A 27,920-nucleotide genomic window follows, 5' to 3' on the forward strand; every position below is an offset into this window, starting at 1 on the left:
GCTACATGATGGTAATACTAATCAAATGCTGGTAGTCCTTGACATATGACTGGTCACTTAACAACCATTCAAAGTCATGACAGCAACCCCAAAAGCTATTTACAACCTGGTTTTGAAGTTCCAATGTTGACCCTCCCCAAGGTCATGTGACTACAGGTGACCCTCCTCAAGGTCATGTGACTGCTGTTTGCAGCACCTGCACTCCCATGGCTGCAGCTGATTACTTTTGCCTGAAACCATTATTTATTTCTGGTTTCTAGCCAAAAGCAGGCCATAGTGAACAGTTGGTTCATTTGATGACATAACGTCTGCTTTATGACTGCAGCATTTTATTAACAACCATTGCAAAAAAGGTAATGATAATGATAATGATAACCAGTTAATACTGTATGGCACAAAACTGTGATTGAACTGGATATTCTGCTTTGGATACCACAGAGCCTCCTTCTAGAAGGTAATAAGGAAAACGGGTCATTAAAAGGATGTTTAGTGTCACAATCTTCCAAACCCTCCTCAAGTAATGCTTATGTGGTATGTCCTGGATGGAAAAGAGGGAACTGCCAATGATCTTTTCAGCCTTCCTCACCACTCTCTGCAACGCCTTCCTGTCTAAAGCAGTGAGGCTTCTAAACTAGACTGTGATGCTATATGACAGGATGCTCTAGATCGTCCCTCTGTAGAAAGTGGTAAGGACAGGGGAAGGAAGATGTGCTTTTCTCATGTGACACAGAAAAAATGCAGGTGCTGCTGTGCCCACTTCACCAGTGTCTCGCTGTTGAGCGATCAAGCCAGCCTACTCTTAACTGCACACACACCCAGAAATTTGATGCCGATAACCATCTCCACAGGTGAATCATTAATGCACAGAGGAGTGTGGCTGTGCCTGCGTTTTCTGAAATCGACAATGATCTCTCTGGTTTTTCCACTATTTAAAACTAGGCTGTTTTCCTTACACCAGTTCACCAAACCATCACCCTCCTTGCAGTAAGCACCCTTGTTGTCATCATGAATAATGAATAATGTTGTAGCATCTGCAAACTTCACAATATGGTTAGTGGCAAACCTAGAACAACAGTCATGGGTCAACAGGGTGAATAGCAGCAGACATAGGATGTGGCCCTGTGGAGAACCTGTGCTCAAGAAAATGGTGTTGCACATATTGGAGTCTGTTAGTAAGAAAATCAAGAATCCAGTTGTCTGTCTGTCTGTCTGTCTGTCTCTCTCTCTCTCTTGTACCCTTGACCGAAGATCGGTACACTCCTTCTATCTGGGATGGTCGTCCTCTTCCACCGAGCGTGCAGCTTTGGGAGGGACGCACATGGAGCAGTGAGGGAGGAAGGGGACACCCGCCTAGCCAGCCAGATCAGCCGAATCAACCCTGGCGATCAATGGGGTGACAGATGCCGCAGCCAGATCGCCCTCAAACATGATTTCTTTGGATTGGCACAACATATTTGTAAGCCCACCCCTAAATGTAGCTTATTAAAGAAAACAATGGCAAGCCATTTCCCATCTTGTTGGTAAGATGTATCCATAAAGTCACTAGGAGTTGAGTTCAAACTGAAGGAAACTTTACTTTGTAAAATTGAATATAGTATTCCATCAGTGGCTAGATTCACATAGTTTATATCAAAAGATTTGATTTACAAACTATAGTACCCAGGTTTATGCAGCATGTTGTGGTAAAGTTGAACTGCACAATGAATTAGCACAAGATAGGAAGCCGAAGTTGTCTGATCGGGTACTTTTTTTCCTCCTTAGATATATTTTTAATGGTGCACTAGGATCTCCTTGATTTAATGTCATTGGCTTTGAAAACAAGATTAGTATATCATCTGTCTTTGAATATGTAGCTTCCTTTCTAACTCATTACTCTTGATTCTGTATTTCTTGTTTTGTCAAGCTGCCTGTTCTTTCCTCTCTTCCTCTTGGCATCACACTTCTTCAGAGCTGAAAAGAATAACAGCAGAAGTGCCACAAACACGGATTGTGTGACTTGGGCAAGCAACACTCACCCACAAAACCTAATTTGCAAGAGATTAGTTGAGACCTAATTTGCATTTAATTTAATGTGAAAATATCATGTGATGTGTACCTGTGAGAGCATTTTTTAAATTAAGCTTTTTTTAAAATAAATAAATAAATAAACAAGCTGGCACAGGAAAATATCCCAAGGGTGAACTAAAATCAGGAATTAGGCGACTATTCTTAAATATGCTGTAGATGTTATTTATTTTAAATTAAGCAAATACATCTATGTCTTGGACTTCATCTCTTTTATTTCCTCTTTTTATTACTGATACCCCGTATACATTTTAAATGAATGTGAAATTAATCCAGGGATTAATCTGCACCATCTGGATAATACACTAGTTGCCCTGCATTATTACACTTGACAAATGCAGTGTATTTTTAAAAGTATCCAATGCTATCATTTATATCAGGGGCGTCAAACCACTGGCCTGTGAGCCAGATGCGTCATGGCGAAACCACACACACCCCATTGCCGGCAATGGGGGGAAAAGTGCAATACGTCGCAACATGTCATGTGATGTTGTGAATTTGACATCCCTGATTCATATAGCAATCCTGTCTCCCATTTCAAAGCACTCAGACTTTATGGCTCAGAGACCTCCAGTACGCTCAGAGCTATCCCCACTTGGCAGGTGAAAATCAAGACAGAGGAAGGAAAGAGGATCTGGAAACTGTGGCACTTTATGTTACAAACTACCATGGAAAGGTGTGGAGTCATCCAAATGAGATGCTCGGTGGAATACCAAAGTAAAGGAGAAGAGAATTACAGTAATAAATCATAGTACTATCATTAAGAGAATTATAGTAATAAATATAGTAATATAGTAATAAAGGTTAGAATAGTGCAAGCCATGGTGTTTCCTGTTATACTCTATGGAAGCTTAAACTGGACTTTGAAGAGGTGGGATAGAAAAAATATTGATGCTTTTGAACTTGGAAAATACTCTAGACGTCCATTAAAACAAACAAATGGATCATCAAAAAATCAGCTCTGAGTTCTCACTCAAGGCACAAATGACCAGGCTCAAATTATCCTACTCTGTATCCACTATGCAATTCACTGGAAAAGACTCTAACATTGGGAAAGGTGGATGGAAAGAGAAGATGAGGTTGACCAGCAGCAAGGTGGATGAACTCAGTGGCAATGAGTGCACCATTGGAAGATCAGAAGGACCAAGTCAAGAACAGATTGTCAGGGAGAAAATATATCTATGTCAGAGGTCCCCAACCTTTTTGGCACCAGGGACTGGTTCCGTGGAGAGAGGTTTTTCCGCAGACCGGAGGGGGCATGATTTTGTGTGCTGCCTGCATTCCATGGATGGGGCTTTGCTTGTTTGTGTGAATTGGTTGCTGGCCATGCCGCAGCCCAGTACCGGTCCACGGTTCGGGGGTTGGGGACCCCTGATCTATGTGATCACTAAGAGTTGACACTAAGAGCTGACACCAATCAGTAATAAAAATAAGGACGGGATAGAAATACAGTACAATGTGTATAGAAAAAAGATAAAAGACTGTAGTCAAAGACCGCAAAGAGCAGTTAAAATTAAAAGTGGGAGAGAAAATGCAAAATGATCTTGATGGAAATAAAAGTGGTTTTAGAAGTGGACGAAGAGATCCCAAAATGCAGCTTTCAGCAGAGAGAATGGATTTAAAAATAAGAACAGTGGAATAATTTGGGATAAAAATACAGTAAGGGAATACAGAAGAAATATTTTAGAGATTTCTTTGTGAAAGATAATGTTACGTTATGTAAAAGATTCATGAAATTGAGAAAATGGTTATCAACATTCATTCCAAGAAAAAAAGTCATAAGCATACTGGGAATATTGATACCACTAAGGCTGCTGGTGTAGATGCTGAAGTTGGGAATCAATTGAAAACATTTGGGAATTTCTGTTCTGGGCAAAAATAATAAAAATAAAAATAAAAAACAAAGAGAAAGACCACAATTATTTAATTGTACATAATTAATATTTTGAATATTAATATATTTACACGTACACATACACACTTCTTTTCAGGGTAAAATATCAGCATGGTTGGTTTATGTGGAGTGGCTGTGCAAACTTTCACGATTATTTAATGTATATGAGTTTACTGCCTCTACACCTGACAGTTGAAAGCCTGTTGGTTTGTTCTCCTATAAAGACAAGAGTAGTAGAAGTAGTAAATATAACATCCACAGAGGAACCAGAATGGTATAGTATTTGTCTATGGTGAATATACTACAAGAAATAGGGGGGAGTGAATAGATACTACATAAAGGTGGACTGAATAGAAGCACAATGAGGTGATTTATTTTAGAGAGTATGGATGAAGATTAAATTGTAAAAACAAATATATGAAACAGGAGTGACTGCATCAAAATGAAGGGAAAGACCAAGAAAATCATGGTTGAATAGACATGATGAGATCCTTCAGTAGGTGGGCCTATGAAAATGTGTATAGATGAGACGGAAACAAAGATAGTCTGCGAGGATGAAAAGGTATGCAGGGAAATAATGAGCAGCGTTGACAAGAAGCAAATATAACTGTATTTCCTTTTTTATATCTCATTCATTTCTTTGGCTTACTATTTCCTTGGCATTTTCTGTGCTCTGCATAACATTAGTTATCCTGAAAGGAAGTGTGTGTGTGTGTGTGTGTGTGTGTGTGTGTGTGTGTGTGTGTGTGTGTGAAAATATATTAATATTCAAAATATTAATGATATATAATGAACTAATCACAGTTTTTCTGTTTATTTTTTGCTTTTTATATGATTATTTTTCCCTAGCAGAGAAATTCCCAAATGTTTTAAATTGATGGCATCCTAATGGTTCCCAACTGTGTGTTGTGGCACCCTGGAGCATCACATCAAATCACTAACAGTTTCATTTATTAAGTAGTAAAACATCCCATGGCAACCCTCAGAGTTTACCAGGGTATTGCAGCACACAGTTTGTGAACCATGGCCACTTTTACAGATCTGAACAACAGGCAACTTTAAGCTAGAAGGATACTGAACTTGCAAAAATGTGTGGTGGTCCAAACTGTTAGTATGCCAGCCATAATCTGTAACTAGTCAGATTACAATTTTTTTTACTCCTGTTTTAATTATTTCCTGTATTGCTATTGCATTACTGGAGGAAATGCCATTTGGAAGTACCATTTGTCCAGCTAAATATCAAGGCAGAAATTTAATTACTGTTCATGCCACTAGATGGCATTGTCCATTAACCTTGAAGAAATGTTTGTGGAATGGCCATTTTTTATTACTGAAAACTTCAGAAGCAATAATAATGAAAACAGAGGGTTCTTCACTAGAATTTGATTGAAGACTGAATCATAATGAGAATAAATGTTAGTACTAATAGAACATAGAATAGCCTATCTCAATTCCTGCTAAAAAGTTGAAATTCTACTCTCCTCCTCCAAAATCCCTTATAATCTCAAACCCTTGTTAAGTGTTAGAATAATTTAATAGCCCCCTCTTCCTATTGTTAGATATTTTTTTATTGTATAAAGTTATCAAGCTACTCTCTACATTTAGCAGGAATCACATACCTCATTGATAAGGTATGGGTCCAAATATCATAAATAAAAGTTTTCAATTGGATTCTTTCAAGGTTTTAGTCTTCATCACTATTACATTCTGTTCTCTCTTCCATAAAGTTATCTAATTAACTCCTAGATAATGTCCAATCAGCAGAGTTTATTTATCCCCTGGATGAAAAAATAAAAGTATAATCAGAAGGTTACCCGAGATGTAGACTAAATTCACAAACCACACTAATCTACAAATAAGTGAATTATATATTGGCTTTCTCTGTTGTGTGCGTCGAGCATGTTTGCAATTTACAATTTATGAAATAGCATATAATGAATATTTATTTTATCCCACCTTTATTATTTTTATAAATAACTCAAGGCAAAAAATGCCTAATACTCCTGCCTCCTCCTATTTTCAGCACAACAACCTTCTGAGGTGAGTTGGGTTGAAAGAAAGTGACTGGCCCAATGTCACTCAGCTGGCTTTCATGCCTAAAGTGGGACTACAACTCACCATCTCTTAGTTTCTAGTCTCATACTTTAACCACTATGATAGACACGTCAAACTCGCGACGTCACATGACATCGTGCAACGTATCGGGACGGTTTTGCCATTGCCGGCAATGGGTGGGCGCAGCTTCCAGATGATGCGTTTGGCCTGTGGGCTGGCAGCTTGACACCCCTGCACTAAGAGTATTGAAGAGAAAAAAAAATTATTTACCCAATAACCTATTGTTAACAAACCATGAGGCCAATGAAGGGACAACTGAGATCCTTCTTGATGGACATTTGCTAGCAGTATTTTTTCTCCTATATTGTAATCCTTGACTTAGAACAGTTCATTTAATGACCATTCAAAATTACAACAGCACTGAAAAAAGTGACTTATGACCGTTTTTCACCGTTACGACCTTTGCAGCATCCCCATGACCATATGATCAAAGTTCAGATGCTTGGCCTCTGGTTCATATTTATGATGGTTGCAGTGTCCCCTGGGTACTGTGGTCACCTTTTGTGCCCTTCTGACAAGCTAGGTCAATGGGGAAGCCAGATTCACCTAACAACCAGGTTACTAGCTTATCAACCGCAGTAATTTACTTAACAATAGTGGAAAGAAAGATTGTAAAATGAGGAAAAACTCACCAAATGTCTCACTTAACTACAGAAATTTTGGGGTCATTTGTGGTTGTAAGACAAGGACTACCTGTAAATCATTCCATTCCCCAACAGTCAGTTAGAACTAAAGAAGCTTCTTGGATGAGAAGTGAAATGTTTTCAGAGGAAAAAACCAACAAAATTCCAGCTGCCTTTTGGGGAGAAAAAAGCACTTCGGGATTAAAATCAGTGGCTGTTCCTGGAAGGGCTTCTCCAAAATGATGGGATCAATGATTGATAGCACTGATTTCACAACATCCATCGGATAAAAAAAAAATCAATATCCTCTCAGCTGCAGCACTGTTTTGTCAATATTTTTGTATTTTTTCAATCCAGATTTGATTATAATCTGTTGAAAAATGTCTTTAGGCAGCACAGTCACCTTTTTTTCTGATGTGAAGTCAAGAGGCTGAGGTTGTACAATGCTACTATCCTTGGCTTTTTCTCCATAGCAACAACATTTACCTAGCTTCTATCAGAAGATTCTTTTGTGCCTCCCTTCCGTGTTTTATCTTTCTCAGTTACAAGCTGGAGCTATTACGCCTGTACTGCAATTTGCCAGTATTTTTTTCCTATCTCTTAATTACTTCATTATTTTTCATTTGGCATTGTTGAAGTTAACAAAGGCGTTAGACTTTTCCCAAGACGAACCTGCGCTTATATTTGTGTTTGCTAAATAGAAGTCAGAGCTAGCAGCCTAGATTGGGATTATAGCTTGGGAAGGGAGAGGATTTAACCCATTTTCTCCAAATATATCTATGCACAAGAAATATTTTATGTTAATATTTTTCTGTGAGCACATCCAGATACCTGTGTTTATATAGAGGTAGTCCTCAATTTACCACCATTCATTCAGCGACCATTCAAAGTTACAACATCACTGAAAAAAGTGACATTACCATTTTTCACGCAACTATTTCAGCATCTCTGCTGTCATGTGACTAAAATGCTTGGCAACTGGCATGCACTTATAACAGTTGCAGTGTCCCACCTTTTGCAGCCTTCCGACAAGCAAAATCAATGGGGAAGCCATATTCACTTAACAATCATGTTACTAACTTAACAACTGCAGTGATTCACTTAACAACTATGACAAGAAAGGTTGTAAAATGGGGCAAAATTCCTTAACAACAGTCTTTCTTAGCAGCAGAAATTTTGGGCTCAGTTGTGGTCATAAGTGGAAGACTACTTGCACTTTTCTTCCGTCCTTCAAATGGGAAGAAAGCATGTCAGGATTAGGATTTTGGCCTCTAGAACCGACATTTTTGCAGCAAAGTAAGTCTTATTGTATAGAAAGTGAGGAAATCTTAAGTAGAAAGGGGAAGTCATGAAGGTATCATGAAGAGATTGCCTTTATTTGAGTAGGCTGATGCCTTTTGCTAATTTCAATCTTGGTGTTAAATTTGTTTAAATACAATGTCTAATCTTTTGCCCAGAAATTGGCTGAAAAATCAGATGAGAGATGGAGAAGGAGTTGAATGGTGGAAGGTGTGATTTCCTTCCTACATATTAAAAGTGGTGTATTTTTTGCCCACCTCTAACCCAAAGAAATGATCTTATTCAAGGATGGAATCATAGAAATTCATTTTTTTAAATTTAGAATGCATGTCATTCTACAAATGGACACTTTTTAGAAAGTACGGAAATTTAATTGGCTTTGGGCAAGGGTTTTATTTATTTTATTATATATCATGTTTTATTTTGTGAAAAGTATTCTTAATGTATAGGGATTGTACAAAAGGGTATTCTTGTTATTAACCTAATGACCGCCATCTTGCTTCTGTACATTGTGCTTGCGTTAGGGATGCCATTTTGTGAAGGCAGGAAGATTACATACACAGACCCAGAGACAGGGGAAAGAGCGGGAAAGTAATGAAGGATGATTAATATTCTGCATGCCAAAAAGTGTCACCTTGTGATTGGTTGTTACTTGTATATAAATACAAGTGCCTAACTAACCGTGTGGCACTTCTGAATGCAGCTGCCAGTGTTTCAGACAGTGTTCCACCCAGCAACTTCACTTGGCCAAATAAAGTTCTGTTTGACTTGGAAGCCTCCACTTGAATCTCCTGATTTGCCCTCTTGGAACCTCAAGTTCTTCGGGTAGCTGCTGACCCTTACAACTGTTTGCTCTTGTGTCCAGAGTAGAATTGTTTGAAGACTTTAAATCTATTTCACACTTCATAATTTTGTATTGTGTTTGTTATTTTAAACCACCTGAGATCTTTTAAAAATGAGATGGGGCTTTAGATAAATTAGCAAAACCTAAGAGATTAGCAGCTAAAACCTCATTATCAACTCTATGGAATTTATACCATTGGTTTACAACTTTGTCTAAAGGCTGCCCAGCTTGTAAATTAAGTGTACACTACTTTGTCCTGCAGTTGAACCTCTCAGGCAGATTAATCTAAGGAAATTTATGCCTGCGTGGCTCAGTGTTGCACATAAAACTCCTTGGCTTTGCACACCCTTCAGCAGCTTGGTATTGCACAGTACAGCTCTCTTGAAACTCTGCCTGATTGGTTCATTTAGGTAGCCACCCCAATAGTCACTTAGGTTAATCAACAAATACCACATAGGCATGAGTGAAGTTTAAAAAGTGAGGAAAAACATCTTTATTGCCATCTAATCCTCAGGTGAAACTACAGAAATGAAAATTGACATTCATTGTCACATTCTGCCTAAGGAATGGCCTGATCTGAAAGAGGTAACAATGGCAGCCTTTGGATATTTGGTACAGAAACTCTAGGAAGTCTTCTAGTTCCTGATTGTTCTTGATGGTTTCACTAGTACTTTATCTTGGCTAGTTCCAACTTTTAAATGTTTTCTTATATCTATATATATATATTCCTTTAAGACTGAACTCCCATTGAATGAGAAACTAGGGAGATATTCATTTCAAACTGCTTCTGGTACTTTAACACACTATGTTCAATATTTCAAACGGTGGTGTACATTTGAATTTATTGAACAAAGGCCTCCTACTAACTGCTTTATAAAGCAAAAAGTTTGGGTTCATGTATCTATGTGCCAGCTCTTGGCTAGAAAAAAAGGGGAGTAAGAGTATTTATTTACTTTCAGCAGTTACGTTCCACTATATTCAAATTATGACCATTAATAATGTGTAGTTTTAGTTTTGTTATGGCCAAAAGAAAATGATCTGGGATGAATGCTAAATTTGAATACTATACAAAGAGAAATTTTGCTAATGGAGAATCCTTAGAATTCTTTTAAAATTGCTCTGAGTACATAAACATCTTTTTTAGCTTTATTCAGAATCAGTGAAAAGCAATGGATTGCTGTGCAGTGCAATTGTAAGACAATTTATTTGCTGGAGCATATAGTATATTTGGCATTGCAGCTAGCTTCAGTAAATTTAGATGGATTTAGTTTATCCGAATGATACATTGATATTAACAATATAAATAAAGCTTTGAGCATAATGTGATCTTTTTTAGAATAGTTTGTGATACAGTCATGAATGGCAGCATCTGTGTAATTGCAAAAATGAAAAACCACTTTTTTCAAATTAACTCTACTTATATCCATCGTGTTTCACATTGACAAGATTTATTTTGTAAATCATGTATTTTACAAAGCTTCAAATTGCTTATGAACAATATTAACAACACTTTTACACTGATTGCATTAGCCAAATAACCTCAAATAAAGATAATTTCATTGTGAGTTTGACATGCTGTATTGCAATCCTCTTTTTTTCATTTCAGTATTACAATTACCTTGAATCTTTTTTCTGCCATAGGAAATTATAAATGAGATTTGTAAAATATGTGGCAATTAAAATGTTGGCTAATAGATTATTTGTCTTACATAGTTCAAAGCAACTGCATGAAAATATTTGATATTATGCGAGATGGATCATTTATTTGTCTGAAGTGGCCACTTTTTCTCAAAAGTTATTTTAAAATGTACCCAAAGATGAAAATAAAAAGTGTCCAAAGGAAGCAATAAAGAAATCTAAAAATTTAATCATTAATTAATAATCAATATTATTATAGTATTCATAATAATACTATTATTATTATGAATACTATAATAAGCTCAGTTAAAATGAACTTGTTTGGTGATTGCTGAGAAAATAACTATCAAGGGTGTTGGTTGTGGAACTGAATGACCAGAACAGGATTGGGGGGAGGCAGATGTGGAAATAGCTATTGTCTTCATATCTTGCTGTAAATTTGTCAAAAATATTGCCTGCAATTCTGATATAAGAATAGATCTCTAGGTTCTTCAGCAAACTCAAGTTCACATCCCAAAATATTTGAATATGGAGCAATACTGGTTGTATCAAATTTCACAAGATTGTTTGATAACTCAATGACCTGTTCTTATATTCATGTAGCTCAATTAATGAACGTGTCGCTGTTGCTAACATCTCACGTCTGCACCTTTTAAAGCTAAACTCAAATATAGATTGACGTCAATCGAAAAAACCACATCACAGGATTTATGCCAGGATGCTGTTACTGATTTCTTAAAATGCCTCTTTGTGAACCTTTTTATGTAGAAAGAAAAAAGGCTGAGTACTTTTTCCGTTTGTGATTATGAGATAGTTCAAGCTGAACGAAAGTGAAGTAAAGGAAAAACTGGCCTTATTGCTGTCATGGTATTTTCTGCCATCAGAAAGGCTACAATCCTCTGGGAGAATGAGGAGATATTTTGCTTGTGTACTTGAAGCCTTTTGCTGCTCTTTAAATATTAATAGACAAAGGTGACCTTCATCCTTACTATTGAACCATCCAGGCCGAACAGCAGATCAATACATGACTGCACTAATTATTAACAAATTCTGCTCAGCTGAGATTATAATTTCACTTTACCTTTATTTTACTTCTGATTACATAATGAAGAATGTAAGGTGTTCAAAAAAAATCTGCCCTTATTGAGAACTTCATTATATGAGGGTTGGGAAGTCAAATAGTAAAAGATGTACCAGAGGAAGTAAATCTCTCTTTCAGTTAAATTATAACAAAATGATCTCAATCATTTTGTATCAGGAAACCTTTTTGTCTAAGGCCATCTTATATAGAAATACACTGTACTTTAAAAATGAGATTCATTCTACTCCGTTGACGAAAAAAGGAAAGAACCTAATTTTAAAATTTCATTTCATTTCATTTCATTTATTATAATTGTATACCGCCCTTCTCCCGAAGGACTCAGGGCAGTGAACAGGGCACAAAATGACACATAGGGTTGGCCATTAGATCATTGGTTTTGTATTAGCTTCCTTTTGGTTTCAATTCATTACATAGATCAATATCATCTTGGAAAGAAAAAGTGAAATATCTTTTAAAAGTTTAAAAGATAAATATTTTAAAGATAAATAGTTTAAAAGTTAAATATTCTATTATATTCTTCGAATATAAAATTTCTTATTAAATGAATGTTCTATCAAACCTGGGGCACGTAGAAAAATATCATTTTATTTCTTTTTCTGTCAGGTTTATATTTCTTCTTTTCTAATCACATTTAATATATATACATTTAAACAGCAAAATTCCACAGTGGTTTTTTTTTCTTTCTCTTCATTTCATATAACTTGTTATATTTCTCCTGGTGTATTTACATTGCAAAACATTACAGTGTTGGTGTAATATAGTATTTGCTATTAAAAATAATTGCTTTTTTAAAAGGTGATATGAATAATTATACTCCATTTCAATATAATTAGTATAAATAGTTTTGTATTTAAGTATGCATGTGGAACTCATAGTTACTTACAGTTTGACTTTAAGCAATGAAGAATGTTATATAGCAACTTACTCATCCTTAAGGATCATTTTAGTTAAAGTTAAATACATCGGGAGAATATGACACTGCTACAATACACGTAGTCCTCGACTTACAACAGTTTGTTTAGTGACTGTTCAAAGTTAAAACGGCACTGAAAAAAGTGACTTATGACCATTTTTCAAGTGACCTTTGCAGCATCCCCATGGCCACCTCATCAAAACTCAGCTGCTTGGCAATTGACTCATATTTATGACAGTTACAGTGTCCCAGGGTCATGTGATCACCTCTTGCAACCGTCTGACTAGCAAAGTCAACGGGGAAGCCAGATTCACTTACTAACTTAACAACTGCAGTGATTCACTTAACAACTCTGGCAAGAAAGGTCGTAAAATAGGGCAAAATTCAGTTAAATGTCTCACTTAGCAACAGAAATTTTGGGGTCAATTTGGTCCTAAGTCGAGGACTACTTGTATATTATACAGTCTGAATATGAAAGAAATGACTTGCTTGGTTTTAAATTAACACGACCTATTTGGTGGATGATAACGTATGACTTACTTTATGTATATTTGTTAACTTCTGTCTTCCTTTTCACAGAGATATGGCTATGGAGGATGGGTTCAGTTGGAGAAAGACCATAAGGTAGGTTAAGTTTGTGATTGATAATAATACATTGCTAAGTAATAATTATTAGGATATATATTTGAATTTTGGAAAATAATATTCTTTTAATCATGCTGAATCAGGCCAGAGGTCTATCTAATTCAGCATCAGATTTCTAATGCAGCACTTCTGGAGTTTCCAAGAAGACTATAAAAATAGTATTAAATACAGCATCAGTTCCTACCACTAGGGATACTTAGTGGAAATAATAGCTTTGAACTATACTGATAGATACATTTTGATAATAGACACCAACAAGTCTGGCACTGAATGTCACTACTATAATTAATTTAGTGCGAACAAGTACTTATTTTCTGATATTCTGGATCTGATGACAATTAGCTGTGTCTGAGTCACACTATGGCAGACATGTCAAACACAAGGCCCGGGGGCCAGATCCGGCCCGCGAAGTGGTTTCATGTGGCCCTCGAAGCCATCCTGGAAACAGTGAGGGAATGGCCCCCACTACCTTGGCCCTGGCCCAGAGACCCTCCTTCTGCCAGAGACCCTCAGATCTGTCCTACTCCTGCCCAGGCCCCCATAGGCACCCTTGATGCAAACGATGTAGAGCTGGCCACGCCCACCCAGTAGGCCACGCCCACCCTGGCCATACCCACCCGGCCCCCTGAGGGCAACCGCAATGCTGATGCAGCCCTCAATGAAATTGAGTTTGACACCCCTGCACTATGGTATTATAGAAGTTCCTTTGACTGTTTAGGTTTTGTTCTTGATAAATGAATTTATTAGGTAGCGGCAGTGAGGATCCCAGAGTAAGAAGGATCACTTTAACAGATTCGCTCACCTGTCCTAATTCTCACAGGTAAGGGGAAAAAGGGAGAATCTCTCTCATTCTAGCCTTGCATAATTAACAATGTGATATAAAATAGACAACATACAGGTTCAGCTTACAACCATTCATTTAGTAACTGTTCAAGATGACAATGGCTCAGAAAAAATGACTTATGACCATTTTCACACTTACAGCTGTTGCACCATCCCCATGATCACATGATCGAAATTCGGACACTTGGCAGCTGGTTCATATTTATGACGGTTGCAGTGTCCCGGGGTCATGTGATCACCTTTTGCGACCTTCTGACAAGCAAAGTCAATGAGGAAGTCTGATTCACTTAATGACCATGTTACTAATTTAACAGCTGCAGTGATTTACTTAACAACTGTGGCAAGAAAGGTTGTAATATGGGGCAAAACTCACTGAACAACTGTTTCATTTGACCACAGAAATTTTGGTCTCAATTGTAGCCGTAAATTGAGGACTACCTGTAACATAAAATAATGTAATATAAAATATAATTTTATATGGTCTAAAATGTCTGAACTCTTTGTGATGGTTGTATTTGATTGTTCAATTTGAGTACATTTTATATGTTCTGTCTTTTAGCTGATATTTCTTTAATTATTAACTAAAGTTGACTGAGAAATGTAGCTCAGAAAATATTCTTCACTGATATTGCCCAAGAGAAATATAAACAGCAGAACACATTGAAGAAAAATTACAAACGCATGACTGGTGTCATGAATATTAGTCACTTGTTATTCCAAAAACTAAAAAATTGGAGGGATTTTTTTTAGAACCTGCCCAAACCTGGAAAAATGAATATGTATATAATTTAGGAGCACAACATCATTATAAAATTACATCTGTGAGCTAAAAATTATACTTACTTTATCTTTTCATGGAAGCAATCGTAAATATATTTGTGAGAACTCTCCTTTCTATTCCCATAAACATACAATTTTCCTTTATAAATATGCACTATTTATAGTTCTCTTCCCATTCCACAGACTGCCCATCCTTGCTCTTAATGGACCAGAAAGCAAATAAATAATCTATGGAGAGAGTATGATGGCTATTGCTTGTTGATGTTCTTCTCAATTTTCTCTAGCACTTATTCTCTAGAGGAGAAACAACAACCAATGTATGCATTTGAACAAATATTACATTGCAAATGCTAAGAAGCTTGTTCCCATGGCTTTTGTCCTCCGAATCTTTGAACTATTGTAATACACATCTTCATAACTACTATTATTTGAATCTCATTTGCTGTAAGGTCATTTCCTCCTAGTCACTCATAGGATTTTTTGAGAGTCAACCAACACTCTTTGTGTCACTAATGAGGAATAAGCTTTATATTACTTCACTGATGGTTCATGGTTGTGACTCAAAAAGCTGATATAAATGATTTGTGAAAGGGGGGGTTCACCTAAAAGACATGTCTGTACGAGCTGAAGAAATGTATTTGCAACATTCAGTAGAATATAGTTTAGAACATCCCCTAGAGTTATGTTTGTCTAGAAATGAAAGAAAATCAAAGATATATGAGTCTTATATAGGTTACAAAAAGGTTACATCAGTCTTGAAAAGTAGCAAAAACAGAGTTCTACTATTGACATCGGGAGTGTTTAGTGCAACTGGGGCATTTGTTTGGACTCAGAGTTACTGCTTGAAGAACAGGTGGCTGCTGTGGCCAAGAGTCATTTGCCCAATTGCTTCTCCAAAGCAAATTGTGACTGTTCTTTGATCTGAAAACCCTTCTCACCATCATTCATGCCCATCTCCTCTCTGGATAATTGCAACTTGCTCTGTCATTAAAGACCATCTGGAAGCTTCAACTGATATGAAATACAGCTCCTTCAAGCAGTTGTGGGAGCTCCAGAATTTTTCATGTAACTAGAGCTGCACTGGTTTCTGCTTCAGTTTCTGGGTGCAATTAAAGGTGCTAAATGTTACTTTAAACCCATATATAAATCTCAGGGCATAACTATCTATGGGATTGTCTACTCCTAGCAGCTCCTGTCCTTTCAGTAAGACTGAGCTGGGTAAGCTCACCGTGGCTTCCTTCCCATAGGACTGTCATCTACAGATGTCAAGCCTTTTTGCTGCTTCACTTGATTTGGAACAGCCTATCACCCTGACGTGGTGGCTCAGTGGGTTAGGACGCTGAGCTTGTCGATCAGAAGGTCGGCTGTTTGGCGGGTCGAATCCCGAGTGCCACGTAACAGAGTGAGCGCCTGTTACTCGTCCCAGCTTCTGCCAACCTAGCAGTTCAAAAGCACGTAAAAATGCAAGTAGAAAAATAGGGACCACTACGGTGGGAAGGTAACAGCGTTCCGTGTGCCTTTGGCATCTAGTCATGCCGGCCACATGATCACGGAGACGTCCTAGGACAAGTGCTGGCTCTTCAGCTTTGAAACGGAGATGAGCACCGGCCCCTAGAGTCAGCAACGACTAGCATGCATGTGCGGGGGAATCTTTACCTTTACCTTATCACCCAAGATCAGAGTAGCTTCTATCCTGTTTCATTTCAGGACAACTGTGGAAACTTTCCTAAAGAAAGCCCTAAGAGGGGACGTAAAAAATTTGGAATCTGATCTCTGGTCTATGGTTGGGTCATTTATTATTGATGGACTTTAATTCCTTCATCAGTAATCTCTGTTTTACTAAATGGCATGGAAATCCACATACTGTAAATAAACAAGGGAATAAATATTTTCTACAGCAAAAAACCCTAGAAGAATGTACTGGATAAAGAAGGAACTGAACTGGTTAAATAGCAATGCTCATTGCATCCACATTTGTGCACAGAGAAATCTAATGTTACTAGTGTAATTATTTTTTCCATTTCCCTCTGAAAACCAGAGCGACTTGCTGTGCCGAAGGTCTTTAAGGAACCTTTGGATTCTAGTGGTTTGTTATGCAATAAACAAGCAAATCATAACATTGTAGATAGAAAACAATTATAATTATATGCAGGGCTTTTTTTGTCATAGAACGCTCAGAACGGAGTTCCGGCACCTTTTTTGGATGGAACCTTGTAGGGTAGGCAAGGCGGGTTGTATGACGTGTGAGTTCCGGCACCTTTTTGTTTTACAAAAAAAGCACTGATTATATGATACCTTCTTCAGCATTGAGGCCAGACTAGAAACATATAAAGTGATTAATGTGCTTGGAAATTTGGTAAACAGTTGATGGTGGATTAGATCCAAAGTTAAGTACAAACAAGCAAACAAAACCCCACAGATTTTATTTATAATGCGTTCCCATCCAGAATGCAGTTTAGTAATTATTAATAAATAAGAACTAAATAGCAATTAAAAGACTATTTTTGGAATAGGGTGGCCTTAAGAAATCTAATAAATAAATGCAAAAAGATAATATAAAATAATATCCATATATAACATTACAATCACAATAAAAATAATAATACAGGTAGTCCTTGATTTACAACCATTCATTTAGGGATCGTTCAAAGTTACAATGGCACTGAAAATAGTGACTTATGATTGTTTTTTCACACTTGTTGTAGCCTCCCAGTGGTCACATGATCAAAATTCGGACACTTGGCAACCGACATGTTTTTATGACAGTCACAGTGTCCCAGGGTCACGTGATCCCCTTTTGCGACCTTCTGACAAGCAAAGTCAGTGGGGAAGCCGGATTCACTTAACAACCTTGTTACTAACTTAACAACTGCAGTGATTCACTTAACAACTGTGGCAAAAAAATGGGGCAAAACTCACTTAACAACTGTCATAAAATGGGGCAAAACTCACTTAGCTACTGTCTCACATAGCAACAGACATTTTGGACTCAATTGTGCTCATAAGTTGAAGACTCCCTGTGCTCAGTGATAAATGCCTTACAGAGAGCAAGGGAGCACTTATTTAATGGAGGCATATTCTTCTACCCTGAGCTCTGGTCTCAGTCCTACAGAGGTTCTACTATGATTTATATTCTATTACTTATCACTTGTTTTTATGTACAGTGAGAGCTTATGCACCAGAGACAAATTCCTTGTGTGTTCACACTTGGCTGATAAAGAATTTTAGTTCTAAGTTATTTGTAAAAATAATAAAGGCAGGAATAAATAAATAAATAAAAGATGCTTTTAAAAAATCCCATGAGCTTCAGTTTCTCAGCATCTAATTCTGAAATTGTTCTTCTTATTGTCTTATTTCTTATTCTCTGTTCTGTTCTGATCAATGAAAGTAAAAACATTAATATTGGAACATGCTGCAGTAGAATTGCTGGGATATAAAGTAAATGGATTTAGCCTCAAAAAGAAAATGGAAAACTTCATGGAAAACTCATAAATAGCTTGCAGTAGAAAATTAATTTTCTTGGATCCACTGATTCTGGCAAAGCTTTGAGGACTGGCCCCAAATTAACATTTAACTACAGATCTGACAAGTGAGTTTTTACTTTAAAATATATCTGGATCATGAATTTCCATATTGAACATGATAGTATGATTTTTGCAACTTTCACAATAGACAAAGCCCTGTCTGTGTTATTGATCCAAGCAGTTTGTTTGGGCATATACTCATTCTACGATTTTACGCTCATCAAGAAAGCTTTTTTTGCTCATTGGAGATTCCAACTCAAGGACAGCTCTGTTAAACATTAGAAAGACTACTGTTTATCTTGCTATAGCTGGCATTTATGTATGAAAGCTTAAGAGAATCCTTGGAGCAATTACAATCCTTTTAGCATTAGCACTATAATGGTTCCATCTTAACAGCCTGCCTGAAAAATAACCACATAGGTTATTGCACATATCAAAAATATTCTCATTGAGCTTAACAACAATGATTCCCCAGCATCTATTTTTATACAACCTAGTTATTTTGAATATCCTCCCCCCCCCCCCCCGTAAATACTTTCTCATCTATTGTTATGTAACAGTCAACAGGAAGCTCACATCCATTATTCATAGCCTGTAGAAATAGATGGTTAAAATTTGCTCTGCTTGCACTTTGGAAAATCAATTCTACAACAGTGTTTTGCCAGAGAACATACATAATATAATGGCTGTGTAATTATTTCCTGTGATATTTGGAACTATTTTCTTAAACCACGACAAGTCACATTTAGGGAATGGGAAGGGGGATTTTGAGGTTCTAAAATGTATTAGTTATGAAAAATATATAAGCCCATAAAACATTCAATGCTAAATCCAGCTTTAGGATTAAGAATACTTAAGAATCCTATGTATCAAAATATGTAGATATGTGCATTCAGACCCTTTAGCCCAACTGTCCTATTCTGATTTAGAAAACTATATAGATGAAGAATTTCCTCTGCAAGTGATTATTTTTAACCTAAGAGATGAATTCAAGCTTCTATAAAAACTACTTTTTCTGATTTTCAGGGTATGCCTCTAAGATCTAAATGCTACCTATAGGCACAGAATGAGACTGGAAGTGGACATAGAAGAAATATCACTCCCTTCCCTGCCAAATTAGATGACTTCCTATTATTCATTTTACATACTGTATACACTTTATACTAATGCTGTATATTAGGCGTGTTTCCTTTTTTGCAGTTTTACGTGAACATCTCATGGGTTTTCTTAACTCTAGGCATCCTTTTGTAATATTTAGATAGTCATAAAACCATAAAATCCTATCCTTCCAAGGTTTAGAAGAGACCCTGAAGATAGTCTAATGCTTTGCCCAGTGCAGCAATCCTCTATTGAAACTGTTATGTACTGGGCTTTTGGAATATCACCACGTGCGTTGCTGGAGAGCTAACAGTTCTCCAGCAACCCAGACAGGACGTCTCCGGTCCTGCAATTGGTCAACTTTGGGCGGCAAACATGGGTTCAATCCGATTGGTTGCTACCAGAGGGCCTGGCTATATATTGAGGCAGGGTGACTCCAAATCCTCAGTACAGTTTCAGCTTAAATAAAGAATAAGTTTCTCTGTACTCAACTGCGTGTCTTCATTCCTGTTCATCAGAGCCCACGACATAATAGAAACATTCTCAACAGATGACCATCTAGTCAGAGGGTCTAGTCCAGGGGTAGGCAACCTCGGCTCTTTTATGACTCGTGGACTTCAACTCCCAGCTGGCTCAGGAATTCTGGAAGTTGAAGTCCACGAGTCATAAAAGAGCCGAGGTTGCCTACCCCTGGTCTAGTCAGATAAAAATCTCAAGCAAAGGAGAATATGACATTTCCCAAAGCAGTCTGTTCCATTATCAAATATCTCTTACTGTTAGATTTTTCCTGATGTTCATCTGAAATCCACTTCCTTCAGATTTAAACCCATTGTTTCTTCTTTTCTGGAACAATTCTGAAACAACTCTACCTCATCTTCTATGTGGTAACCTTCAGATACTTAGAAAACTATCATTGTTCCCTGTATTCTTTTCTTCCCAGACTAAACACACTCAGCTTCTCCAGCCATTCCTCATAGATTTCCCCCCCCTGACTTTTATCGTCCTGACTGCTGTCATGAAGACATGCTCCAGTTGGTTGGAGTCTTTCCTAAAAGGCAATGCTATATTCTAGAGGTAGTTGGAACAGTGCAAGACTGAAAGGCATTATGACTTATTTATCCTATAAAGGAGGGGTCCTTCACCCCCGGTCCACCAACCAGTACCTGCCCATAGCCCACTGGGAACTAAGCTATGCAAGCAGTGGGCGAGTGTGCAAAACTCCACTTGTGCAAGTGGCATGCATGTGTGCAAAATCATCCCCTCACCCATCCAATAAGTTCTTCCTGCTTGGGTACAGTTTCAGCCTGTTTCACCCAACTGAGGCTGTCAAAGCCTCCAGACTCTGGGCAGATTGATAGTACCTCTTGTGTGACCTGGAACTGGTATAGTGTTATTCATTTGGGTGTCTTCCCTGTCCCACAATCATCAGTGGAAACTACCTACTGAGAGAGAAGGGCAAAACCATTGTAAAAAAACTGTCTCCAAACTCCAATACCTGCAGGTGGTCCAGCTAGATACCATGGTCGATGTTACAAGTTCCCTATCCACTGAGTTTTACCAAGGACCAACTTTGTTCTCTTTTTATCCCTAGCTAAAAAAACATGTTTAATTCCTTCAGATTTTTTTAGTCATAAGTGATTCCGCTTCTAATATTGTAAAACTTGCTTTGCTATTTATCAGACTTCAGTTTTTCAATTTAATTTAAAGCAATAAAAAGTAAAAGAAGTGATTTTTTCCCTTAACATTAATAGAAAAATATCACTTTAATTATTCTAAAATCTCATAACATTTTAGAAATGGGCACTAATCAACTGAATTATTGATATTCTGGTGTGTGGGGCTACAGTGAAATTGCAAAATCTTCCTATCTTGGCTGCTTCTGCCAAACCAGTTTTTTTTCCTACAAGATCACACAGCCAGATTTATTATTATTAATATGCTTTGTCACACAGTCAAGCAGATGTTCAGACTGGATTTGGCATTTTTATCCGCTTATTAAGGCCTTCCCAAGAACTTGAGATAGGCAACGTGGATGTTCGATGGTGCTACAGATATCGTTGCAGGATGACAGCTGTTCTGAGTAAAGCTGCTCTGTGCAATTGATTGATGGTGAATTTGTTAATGCCAATTGTATTCAAGTGGTGCTATAGCTGTGGTGGGATTGCACCTAAGGCATCTATTACTACTGGTACTACCTTTGCTTTTTTTTAACCACAGTCATTCTATTTCCAAGGTTCTGGGATAGGCAGATATTGTTGTTTGATGGTGTTAAAGGTATAGCAGATTGTAAGCTGCTCTAAGTAAAACTGCCTTTTGCAATTGACTGGTGATGATTTTGTCAATGCCGATGGTATTCAAGTGCTGCTTCAGATGTTCTGGGAGCGCTAGTAATACTATCTTTGTTTAATTTTGCCATGTCATTCTACTATTTGCAGATCTTTATATTTGGTGATTTTCTCCAGTTCTTTCTCTTTTGTTCATCTGGCTTCAGGTGCTACAACATTCACTATCCAGATGTTTTTGTCTTTCTTATCTACAAATATTATATACACAAAAATGTGAAATCCCAGCTGCTAGTTCTTTAGCTGGTGTTGGCCTTCATTTGCATCAAGTTATTTAAGGTTATCATGATGTAGTATATTTGTTGATCCGAGTAATGCAGCCTTTAGTAATTGACTGATAGAAATTTTATGAATGTGCAGATTTTCTAAATGCCATTCAAGATTTTTTGCTATGCATTCAGTATGCTGATAGCCACTGGGATCACTGGCTGGTTTATGCCATAATCTTCCAGTTTTGATTTTCATATCTTAAATTGTGACCCTCTCCAATTCTTTGTCTTCCATTCTCCTATTTTCTGGTATTATTATTATTTTATCCTACATGTACATGCATACATACATATAGTACATACATGCATGCATGCATGCATACATACATACATACATACAGTAAAGGTTTCCCTGTCCAGTTGTATCCAACTCTATGGTCACTACCTTAACCATTACATCAGACATGTCAAACTCGTGATGCCACATAATGTCACGCAACGTATCAGGATGGTTTTGCCATTGCCGGCAATGGGGTGGGCGCAGCTTCCGGATGATGCATCTGGCCTGCAGGCTAGCAGTTTGACACCCCTGCAGTACATGAAACTGGTTCATGTTATTATATAGTTTCAAAAATCTGTGGCCACATGGGAGGGGACCATACACATTAGGACAATATTACTGTAGCTTTACGGTAGATTTCTTATATGAGATACAATATCAGACAGGTATCTAATATTAGCTCAGTGTTACAGGAGAAAACTATATTGCAAGAGCCCACACACTTTTAAGAGAAGGTCAACAAAATCCTTTATGTGCTTTAAGACAATTTGTGAAAGGTATAATTCTGAACTAAATGAAAAAATGTGCTAACATATTGTGCCGTACAATATATAAATGTTGCAGGGGGAAGCCAAAATGATGAAAGATGGAAAAGTTTTCAGAGTTATCCAAGAGAACTGTTGGGATCCAGAAGTTCGGATTAAACAGATGGACAAATCAGGTACCCTCAGCTTGAGTGTATAGAATTTGGATATCAGTGTGATATCAGCAGTTTTAATGAAACATTCATAATTAACCTTTAAAATATCTTTATGTCAAATCAGTTAAAGATTATCAGTAAAGGACAACAAAATGATCTGCAACATCAAGAGGAGATTCTTTTTTTTAATGTCATATCTGCTGAGGCTGATAATCAGGAATCCTTTTATACATGTTATCTGGGCATTGATAACACTCAGCTCTGTTTTTCCATTAAGACCTATGCATGTTCTGAACCAGTCTCCAGTGATATGATGGATGAGGGGCAATAAGCTGAGGATGAATCCTGACCAAGACATATCAACTAGATAGCTAGTTCTAGGTATAGATAGTTGGAAGACCGGCTGCATTTTTGTCCTCAGAAAGAAGAAAATAGTTGAAGGGAGGGGGAGGGGTTCTAGAGTATAAGAACATATGCCATACTCTCCTGACTCTAACTAGTCTAGCTGTGTGTTCTCACAGTGACCAGCCAAAGAAGGACCCTCCTCTCCCACCCAATGGCCTTCCAAGGCAGATCCACTTACAACAAGGCTAGCATAGACTGATCCCCATTTTTAAAACTTCCCTTAGCAACATCTCCAATCAATTGCTTCAGCATATTTGAATGGGCAGTATCAGGGTTCCTGATTTAGAAGCATCTCTGTATTTATGGAGGAATAAGGTTGAAGATCAAATTCATAATGTTCTGAATTACAATTGGATAAAATTTCCAGAACTCAATTCATTTATATTCTTTGCTGCATTGGCACACCTGGGATTCTAGAAGTGAAGTATATTCTTTTTGTTGACTGATTTGGATCACAAGATGTCCCAACAAGAGACAGGATATCCTGTGACATCAAGAAAGATTAGAGCCAGCAACAGAAAATGAATTATTTTAAATAATACCTTGCTTTCTCTATTTGTGTATAAAAAAAGTTGGTGAATGTATTATTTGAAACTTTTATGAATTTTAACAATTGGGAATGTTTTTGCATTAGTGAATTGATTTATTTAGTAAACTAATTGCATTGACTCTCTAAGGAAGACATGTCAAACACAAGGCCCGGGGGCCAGATCCGGCCTGCGAAGTGGTTTCATGTGGCCCACGAAGCCATCCTGGAAACAGTGAGGCAATGGCCCCCACTGCCTTGGCCCTGGCCCAGAGACCCTCCTTCTTCCAGAGACCCTCAGATCTGTCCCATTCCTGCCCGGGCCCCCATAGGCACCCTTGATGCGAACGATGTAGAGCTGGCCATGCCCACCCAGTAGGCCATACCCACTTTAGCCACGCCCACCCAGGCCACACCCACCCGGCCCCCTGAGGGCAACTGCAATGCTGATGCGGCCCTCAATGAAATTGAGTTTGACACCCCTGCTCTAAGGTATCTGAATGTTCCTTTTCCCCATAAATGTTATCTTCTTTTCCTCAAACGTTCTTATTGATAATACTTCTTTAAAAATTACATTTGAAGTATACAGCTCTTCTTGAATTTTATGCCAGTTCATTTATTAAACCACAGTTTAATTTATACTTCCTAATGGTGTTGCAATTTAGGTTAATTTGGGTTGATCAACATTTGATCAATTATACTGTGACTTTTCTATCCACACTACAATATTCTCTGCTTAGGGTTTTTCCCTGATTTTGTAGGATAGTAGTTGGAGTGATTAAAGGATTCATGGTTTTTATTTTGGAGCTGTTATTTTGTCTTTAATAACAAGGTGGCTCAGTGGGTTAGGACGCTGAAGTTGTCGACCGGAAGGTCGGCAGTTTGGCGGGTCGAATCCCGAGTGCCGCGTAGCAGAGTGAGCGCCTGTTACTCGTCCCAGCTTCTGCCAACCTAGCAGTTCGAAAGCACGTCAAAATGCAAGTAGAAAAATAGGGACCACTACGGTGGGAAGGTAACAGCGTTCCGTGCGCCTTTGGCATCTAGTCATGCCGGCCACATGACCGTGGAGACGTCCTCGGACAAGCGCTGGCTCTTCGGCTATGAAACGGAGATGAGCACCGGCCCCTAGAGTTGGAAACGACTAGCACGCATGTGCGGGGGAACCTTTACCTTTACCTTAACAAGTATAATATCTATTCAGACTCTTTTCTGAGTATTCTGAGACTCTTAAATAGATGCTATCTATACTTAACTCTGTGAAGAATGGCATTTGGTTCTTTCCTCCAAAAGTAACATTTTGCCTGCAAGTTCCATCTAATGCCACCAAATTCCTGACTGCCCTGAAGAGACGGTTGTGGAGGCTCTACAGATTTCCACACACTCCCTTCAAAAATGTAAGGATAAATAGTGAACAGGGTTCATCATTTTCTAAGCCACCTTGGTCAAAGAGATTTTTGTAATTTATACAACTAATGGAAATCAGTTGTTGGAAACCAATAATAACTCAATGTCTACCATTGACAAGATGACTTTGGAAGCAATTCCTGTCACCGTATATGGAAAAAAACTGTAACAAAAAAGACATGCGTGCTGATTCAGCATTTTTAAGGCTCACTGCTAATGGATAAATCAGTTCATTATTTAAAGTCATGTATACCTTTTCTGTTCCATAGGAGTCTCCATTCAGGTACTTTCGACGGTTCCTGTCATGTTTAGCTATTGGGTAAGTCAATAGAAAGAATTATTTTCATTTGTGCTGCAGCAGTCAAAAGCTACCTGTGCAGAAAGAGAGGCAGTGGCTTTTGTAGTCAGCTCCCTCTTCCAAACATCGATTTGACACTCCCTCTCCCAAGTCTCTTCCGATAATGAAAAAGAAATACAGTGCTCAATGTCTTCAATAAATGGGGGGAAAATCCATGTTTTGGAAGACCTGTAGCAGCTTGGCAGAACCTGCAGGATGGAAGGATGGAGGTTTTCATTTTATTCTCCCAAAAGGCCTCATATCCTGCCCCACTTCTTGACCCTTGGAGTAGTGGCTTGTTATTACACATTGCCACGTCTTGTCTTTTAGGGGTGCTTCCCAGGGCACCTTTCCTTCTAACCCTGGCACATGAGGGAGAAAGGAGTACCTTACCTTGGCATTTACAAGATGAAAAATAAATAATTGCTCTGAGGCCAACTCTTGGCCATATAGTGTCAAAGTATATAAGACCTAGGGATCTTAACCCTTCTCCCTTTGGAAATAAATTAGTTTCAGAGTACGGTATAGACAAAATTATTATTATTTTAAAAAGGCAAAATTATAGAAAAACTGTACTTAGTTTTACATTTTAGAATGCAAGTAATCTATGCTGGAGAAGATATATGAAGTATATCTTTTATTCAGTCCAAAGAGCTAGCAACTTCATATGAATAGAACATAAAATGAAACCAATGGAACATGTAAAAATAAATTTTGTACAAGATGATGCTGATTTGCTGCCAATAAGAGTAAGCTGACTTGTAATATATTAATGCCATAGGTTCCCTGAAGGTTTGGTTGCAGCTGACAGAAGGCAATATTTTTAAATTATTATTCATTTTAAACTTTTTTTGCCATGATGAACTGGATTTAGCTCCTCAGGCCATCCCTAAGATGGATCAGAATTAGGGATATGCAAAATTCTTCATTCCAGGGATAGAATGTTCTAGACAACACTAGAACATTCTCTCTCCCCCCCCCCCACCCGAATATCATTTGCTCCATTTGTTTCTGCAAATCAAAGGTTTGGAATAGTAAGTGGTTCATAATGTTCTAAATGAGAATAGTTTGCACACAATTATTCAGAAGTATAGAAAGGTCAATAGTACTAAGAGTTGTTGAATAGTGCCCCAGCAGCAGGAGGCATAGCGTATCTCTTAGCAAGTATTGCTTATAAGCAGCCACTTCTTATTTAAAACCAGTCTCAAAGCTAAACTGGAATAATTGGTTTGATTCAAGAAATCTTGGAATTGGTTCATGTATTCCAAATACCTCATCCAACCATACAATTTTGATATTGCCTGGGACTTGTTTCCAGAAGAAAGCAACGACAAGCATACCGTATTCTTTATTGTTCCAAAGAAACTACATGAGCATGAATTCACAAAGAGGAGATATCAGTACAATTTTCACAGGAGGGTGCCATTGGTTAAAGTTTTAGGAAAATTCACCCTCTCCAGTTGTAGCTAACATTTCAACACCATGAAGAAATTTGTTCAAGCATGCAATTTTGATTTAGCAGAAATAACCTTTTTTCCTCGTTTTTTAACATGATGGAGAAATGAAATGAATTAAAATCTTCCCACATTTAAATCCAGATGACAATTAAAATTGGTATATACTCTTCCAACATAATTATGTTGGAAATTACAGCCTCCCAAAATACATTTAACTGTCATGGTGCCAATTCTACACATATTTACTCTTTAATTACTGTAGCTTCAGTCCTTAAGAGGCAGCAATGTGTTCAAGTATTAGCGCCACCAGGAGAACTGAAATGATTGCAGAATTATATCTAGGACTGTAATCCCTTAGGTAAATTCTGCTCTTCCACTGTGCAATAGCTTAAACAGATATTGTTCCTGCAACAGGACTTTGTGTTAGAAATGTGTTTTTCAAGGGAATTGAATAAACGCTGCGTCCATATTTTGTTATCCATGTTTTAGCCATTCAAAAGAGTAGTTATCAACAGCCTTATTTTGAAAGTATCAAACGGGGAAATGTTCAGGCATATTATCCCAGATTTATCTGCCATATTTAAAACAATTAATGAGAACCAATCAGGACTTTAGCAGAGATCCCCCACACCTGCTGAAGACATCTCTGACCCTTGAGTCACTCAGAAGTTGGCTAAGCAGTATGAAAAGAAATCATATTTTGGTTTGGATCCAAATATGCTATATGTTTGAGTGTGTGTATTTATATATATCTGTGAGAGGGAAATGTCATGGGAAAAGCACAGAAAACAAAAGAAATACAATAATTGTTGTCTTAACCAGTGAGCATATTCCAGGTTTTTTTTAAAAAAATCTCAGAGCATCATCTCTGCCAATTT

At 37.6% G+C, this 27,920-nt stretch overlaps 1 protein-coding gene across 1 annotated transcript in view; it reads left to right on the forward strand.

Annotated features, from left to right (window-relative positions):
• Positions 1-27,920, forward strand: part of ACMSD (aminocarboxymuconate semialdehyde decarboxylase) — a gene marked incomplete at both ends in the record, with an annotated part of 58,038 nt that overhangs the window by 17,548 nt on the left and 12,570 nt on the right. Inside the window, 3 exon segments of the mRNA XM_083369391.1 lie at positions 13,072-13,116; positions 22,838-22,934; positions 25,518-25,567. Of these exon segments, the coding sequence (XP_083225517.1) occupies positions 13,072-13,116; positions 22,838-22,934; positions 25,518-25,567 (192 nt within the window).

Source organism: Vipera ursinii, assembly GCF_947247035.1.
Source record: "Vipera ursinii genome assembly, chromosome: 1".
In the NCBI taxonomy this organism is placed as follows: domain Eukaryota; kingdom Metazoa; phylum Chordata; class Lepidosauria; order Squamata; family Viperidae; genus Vipera; species Vipera ursinii.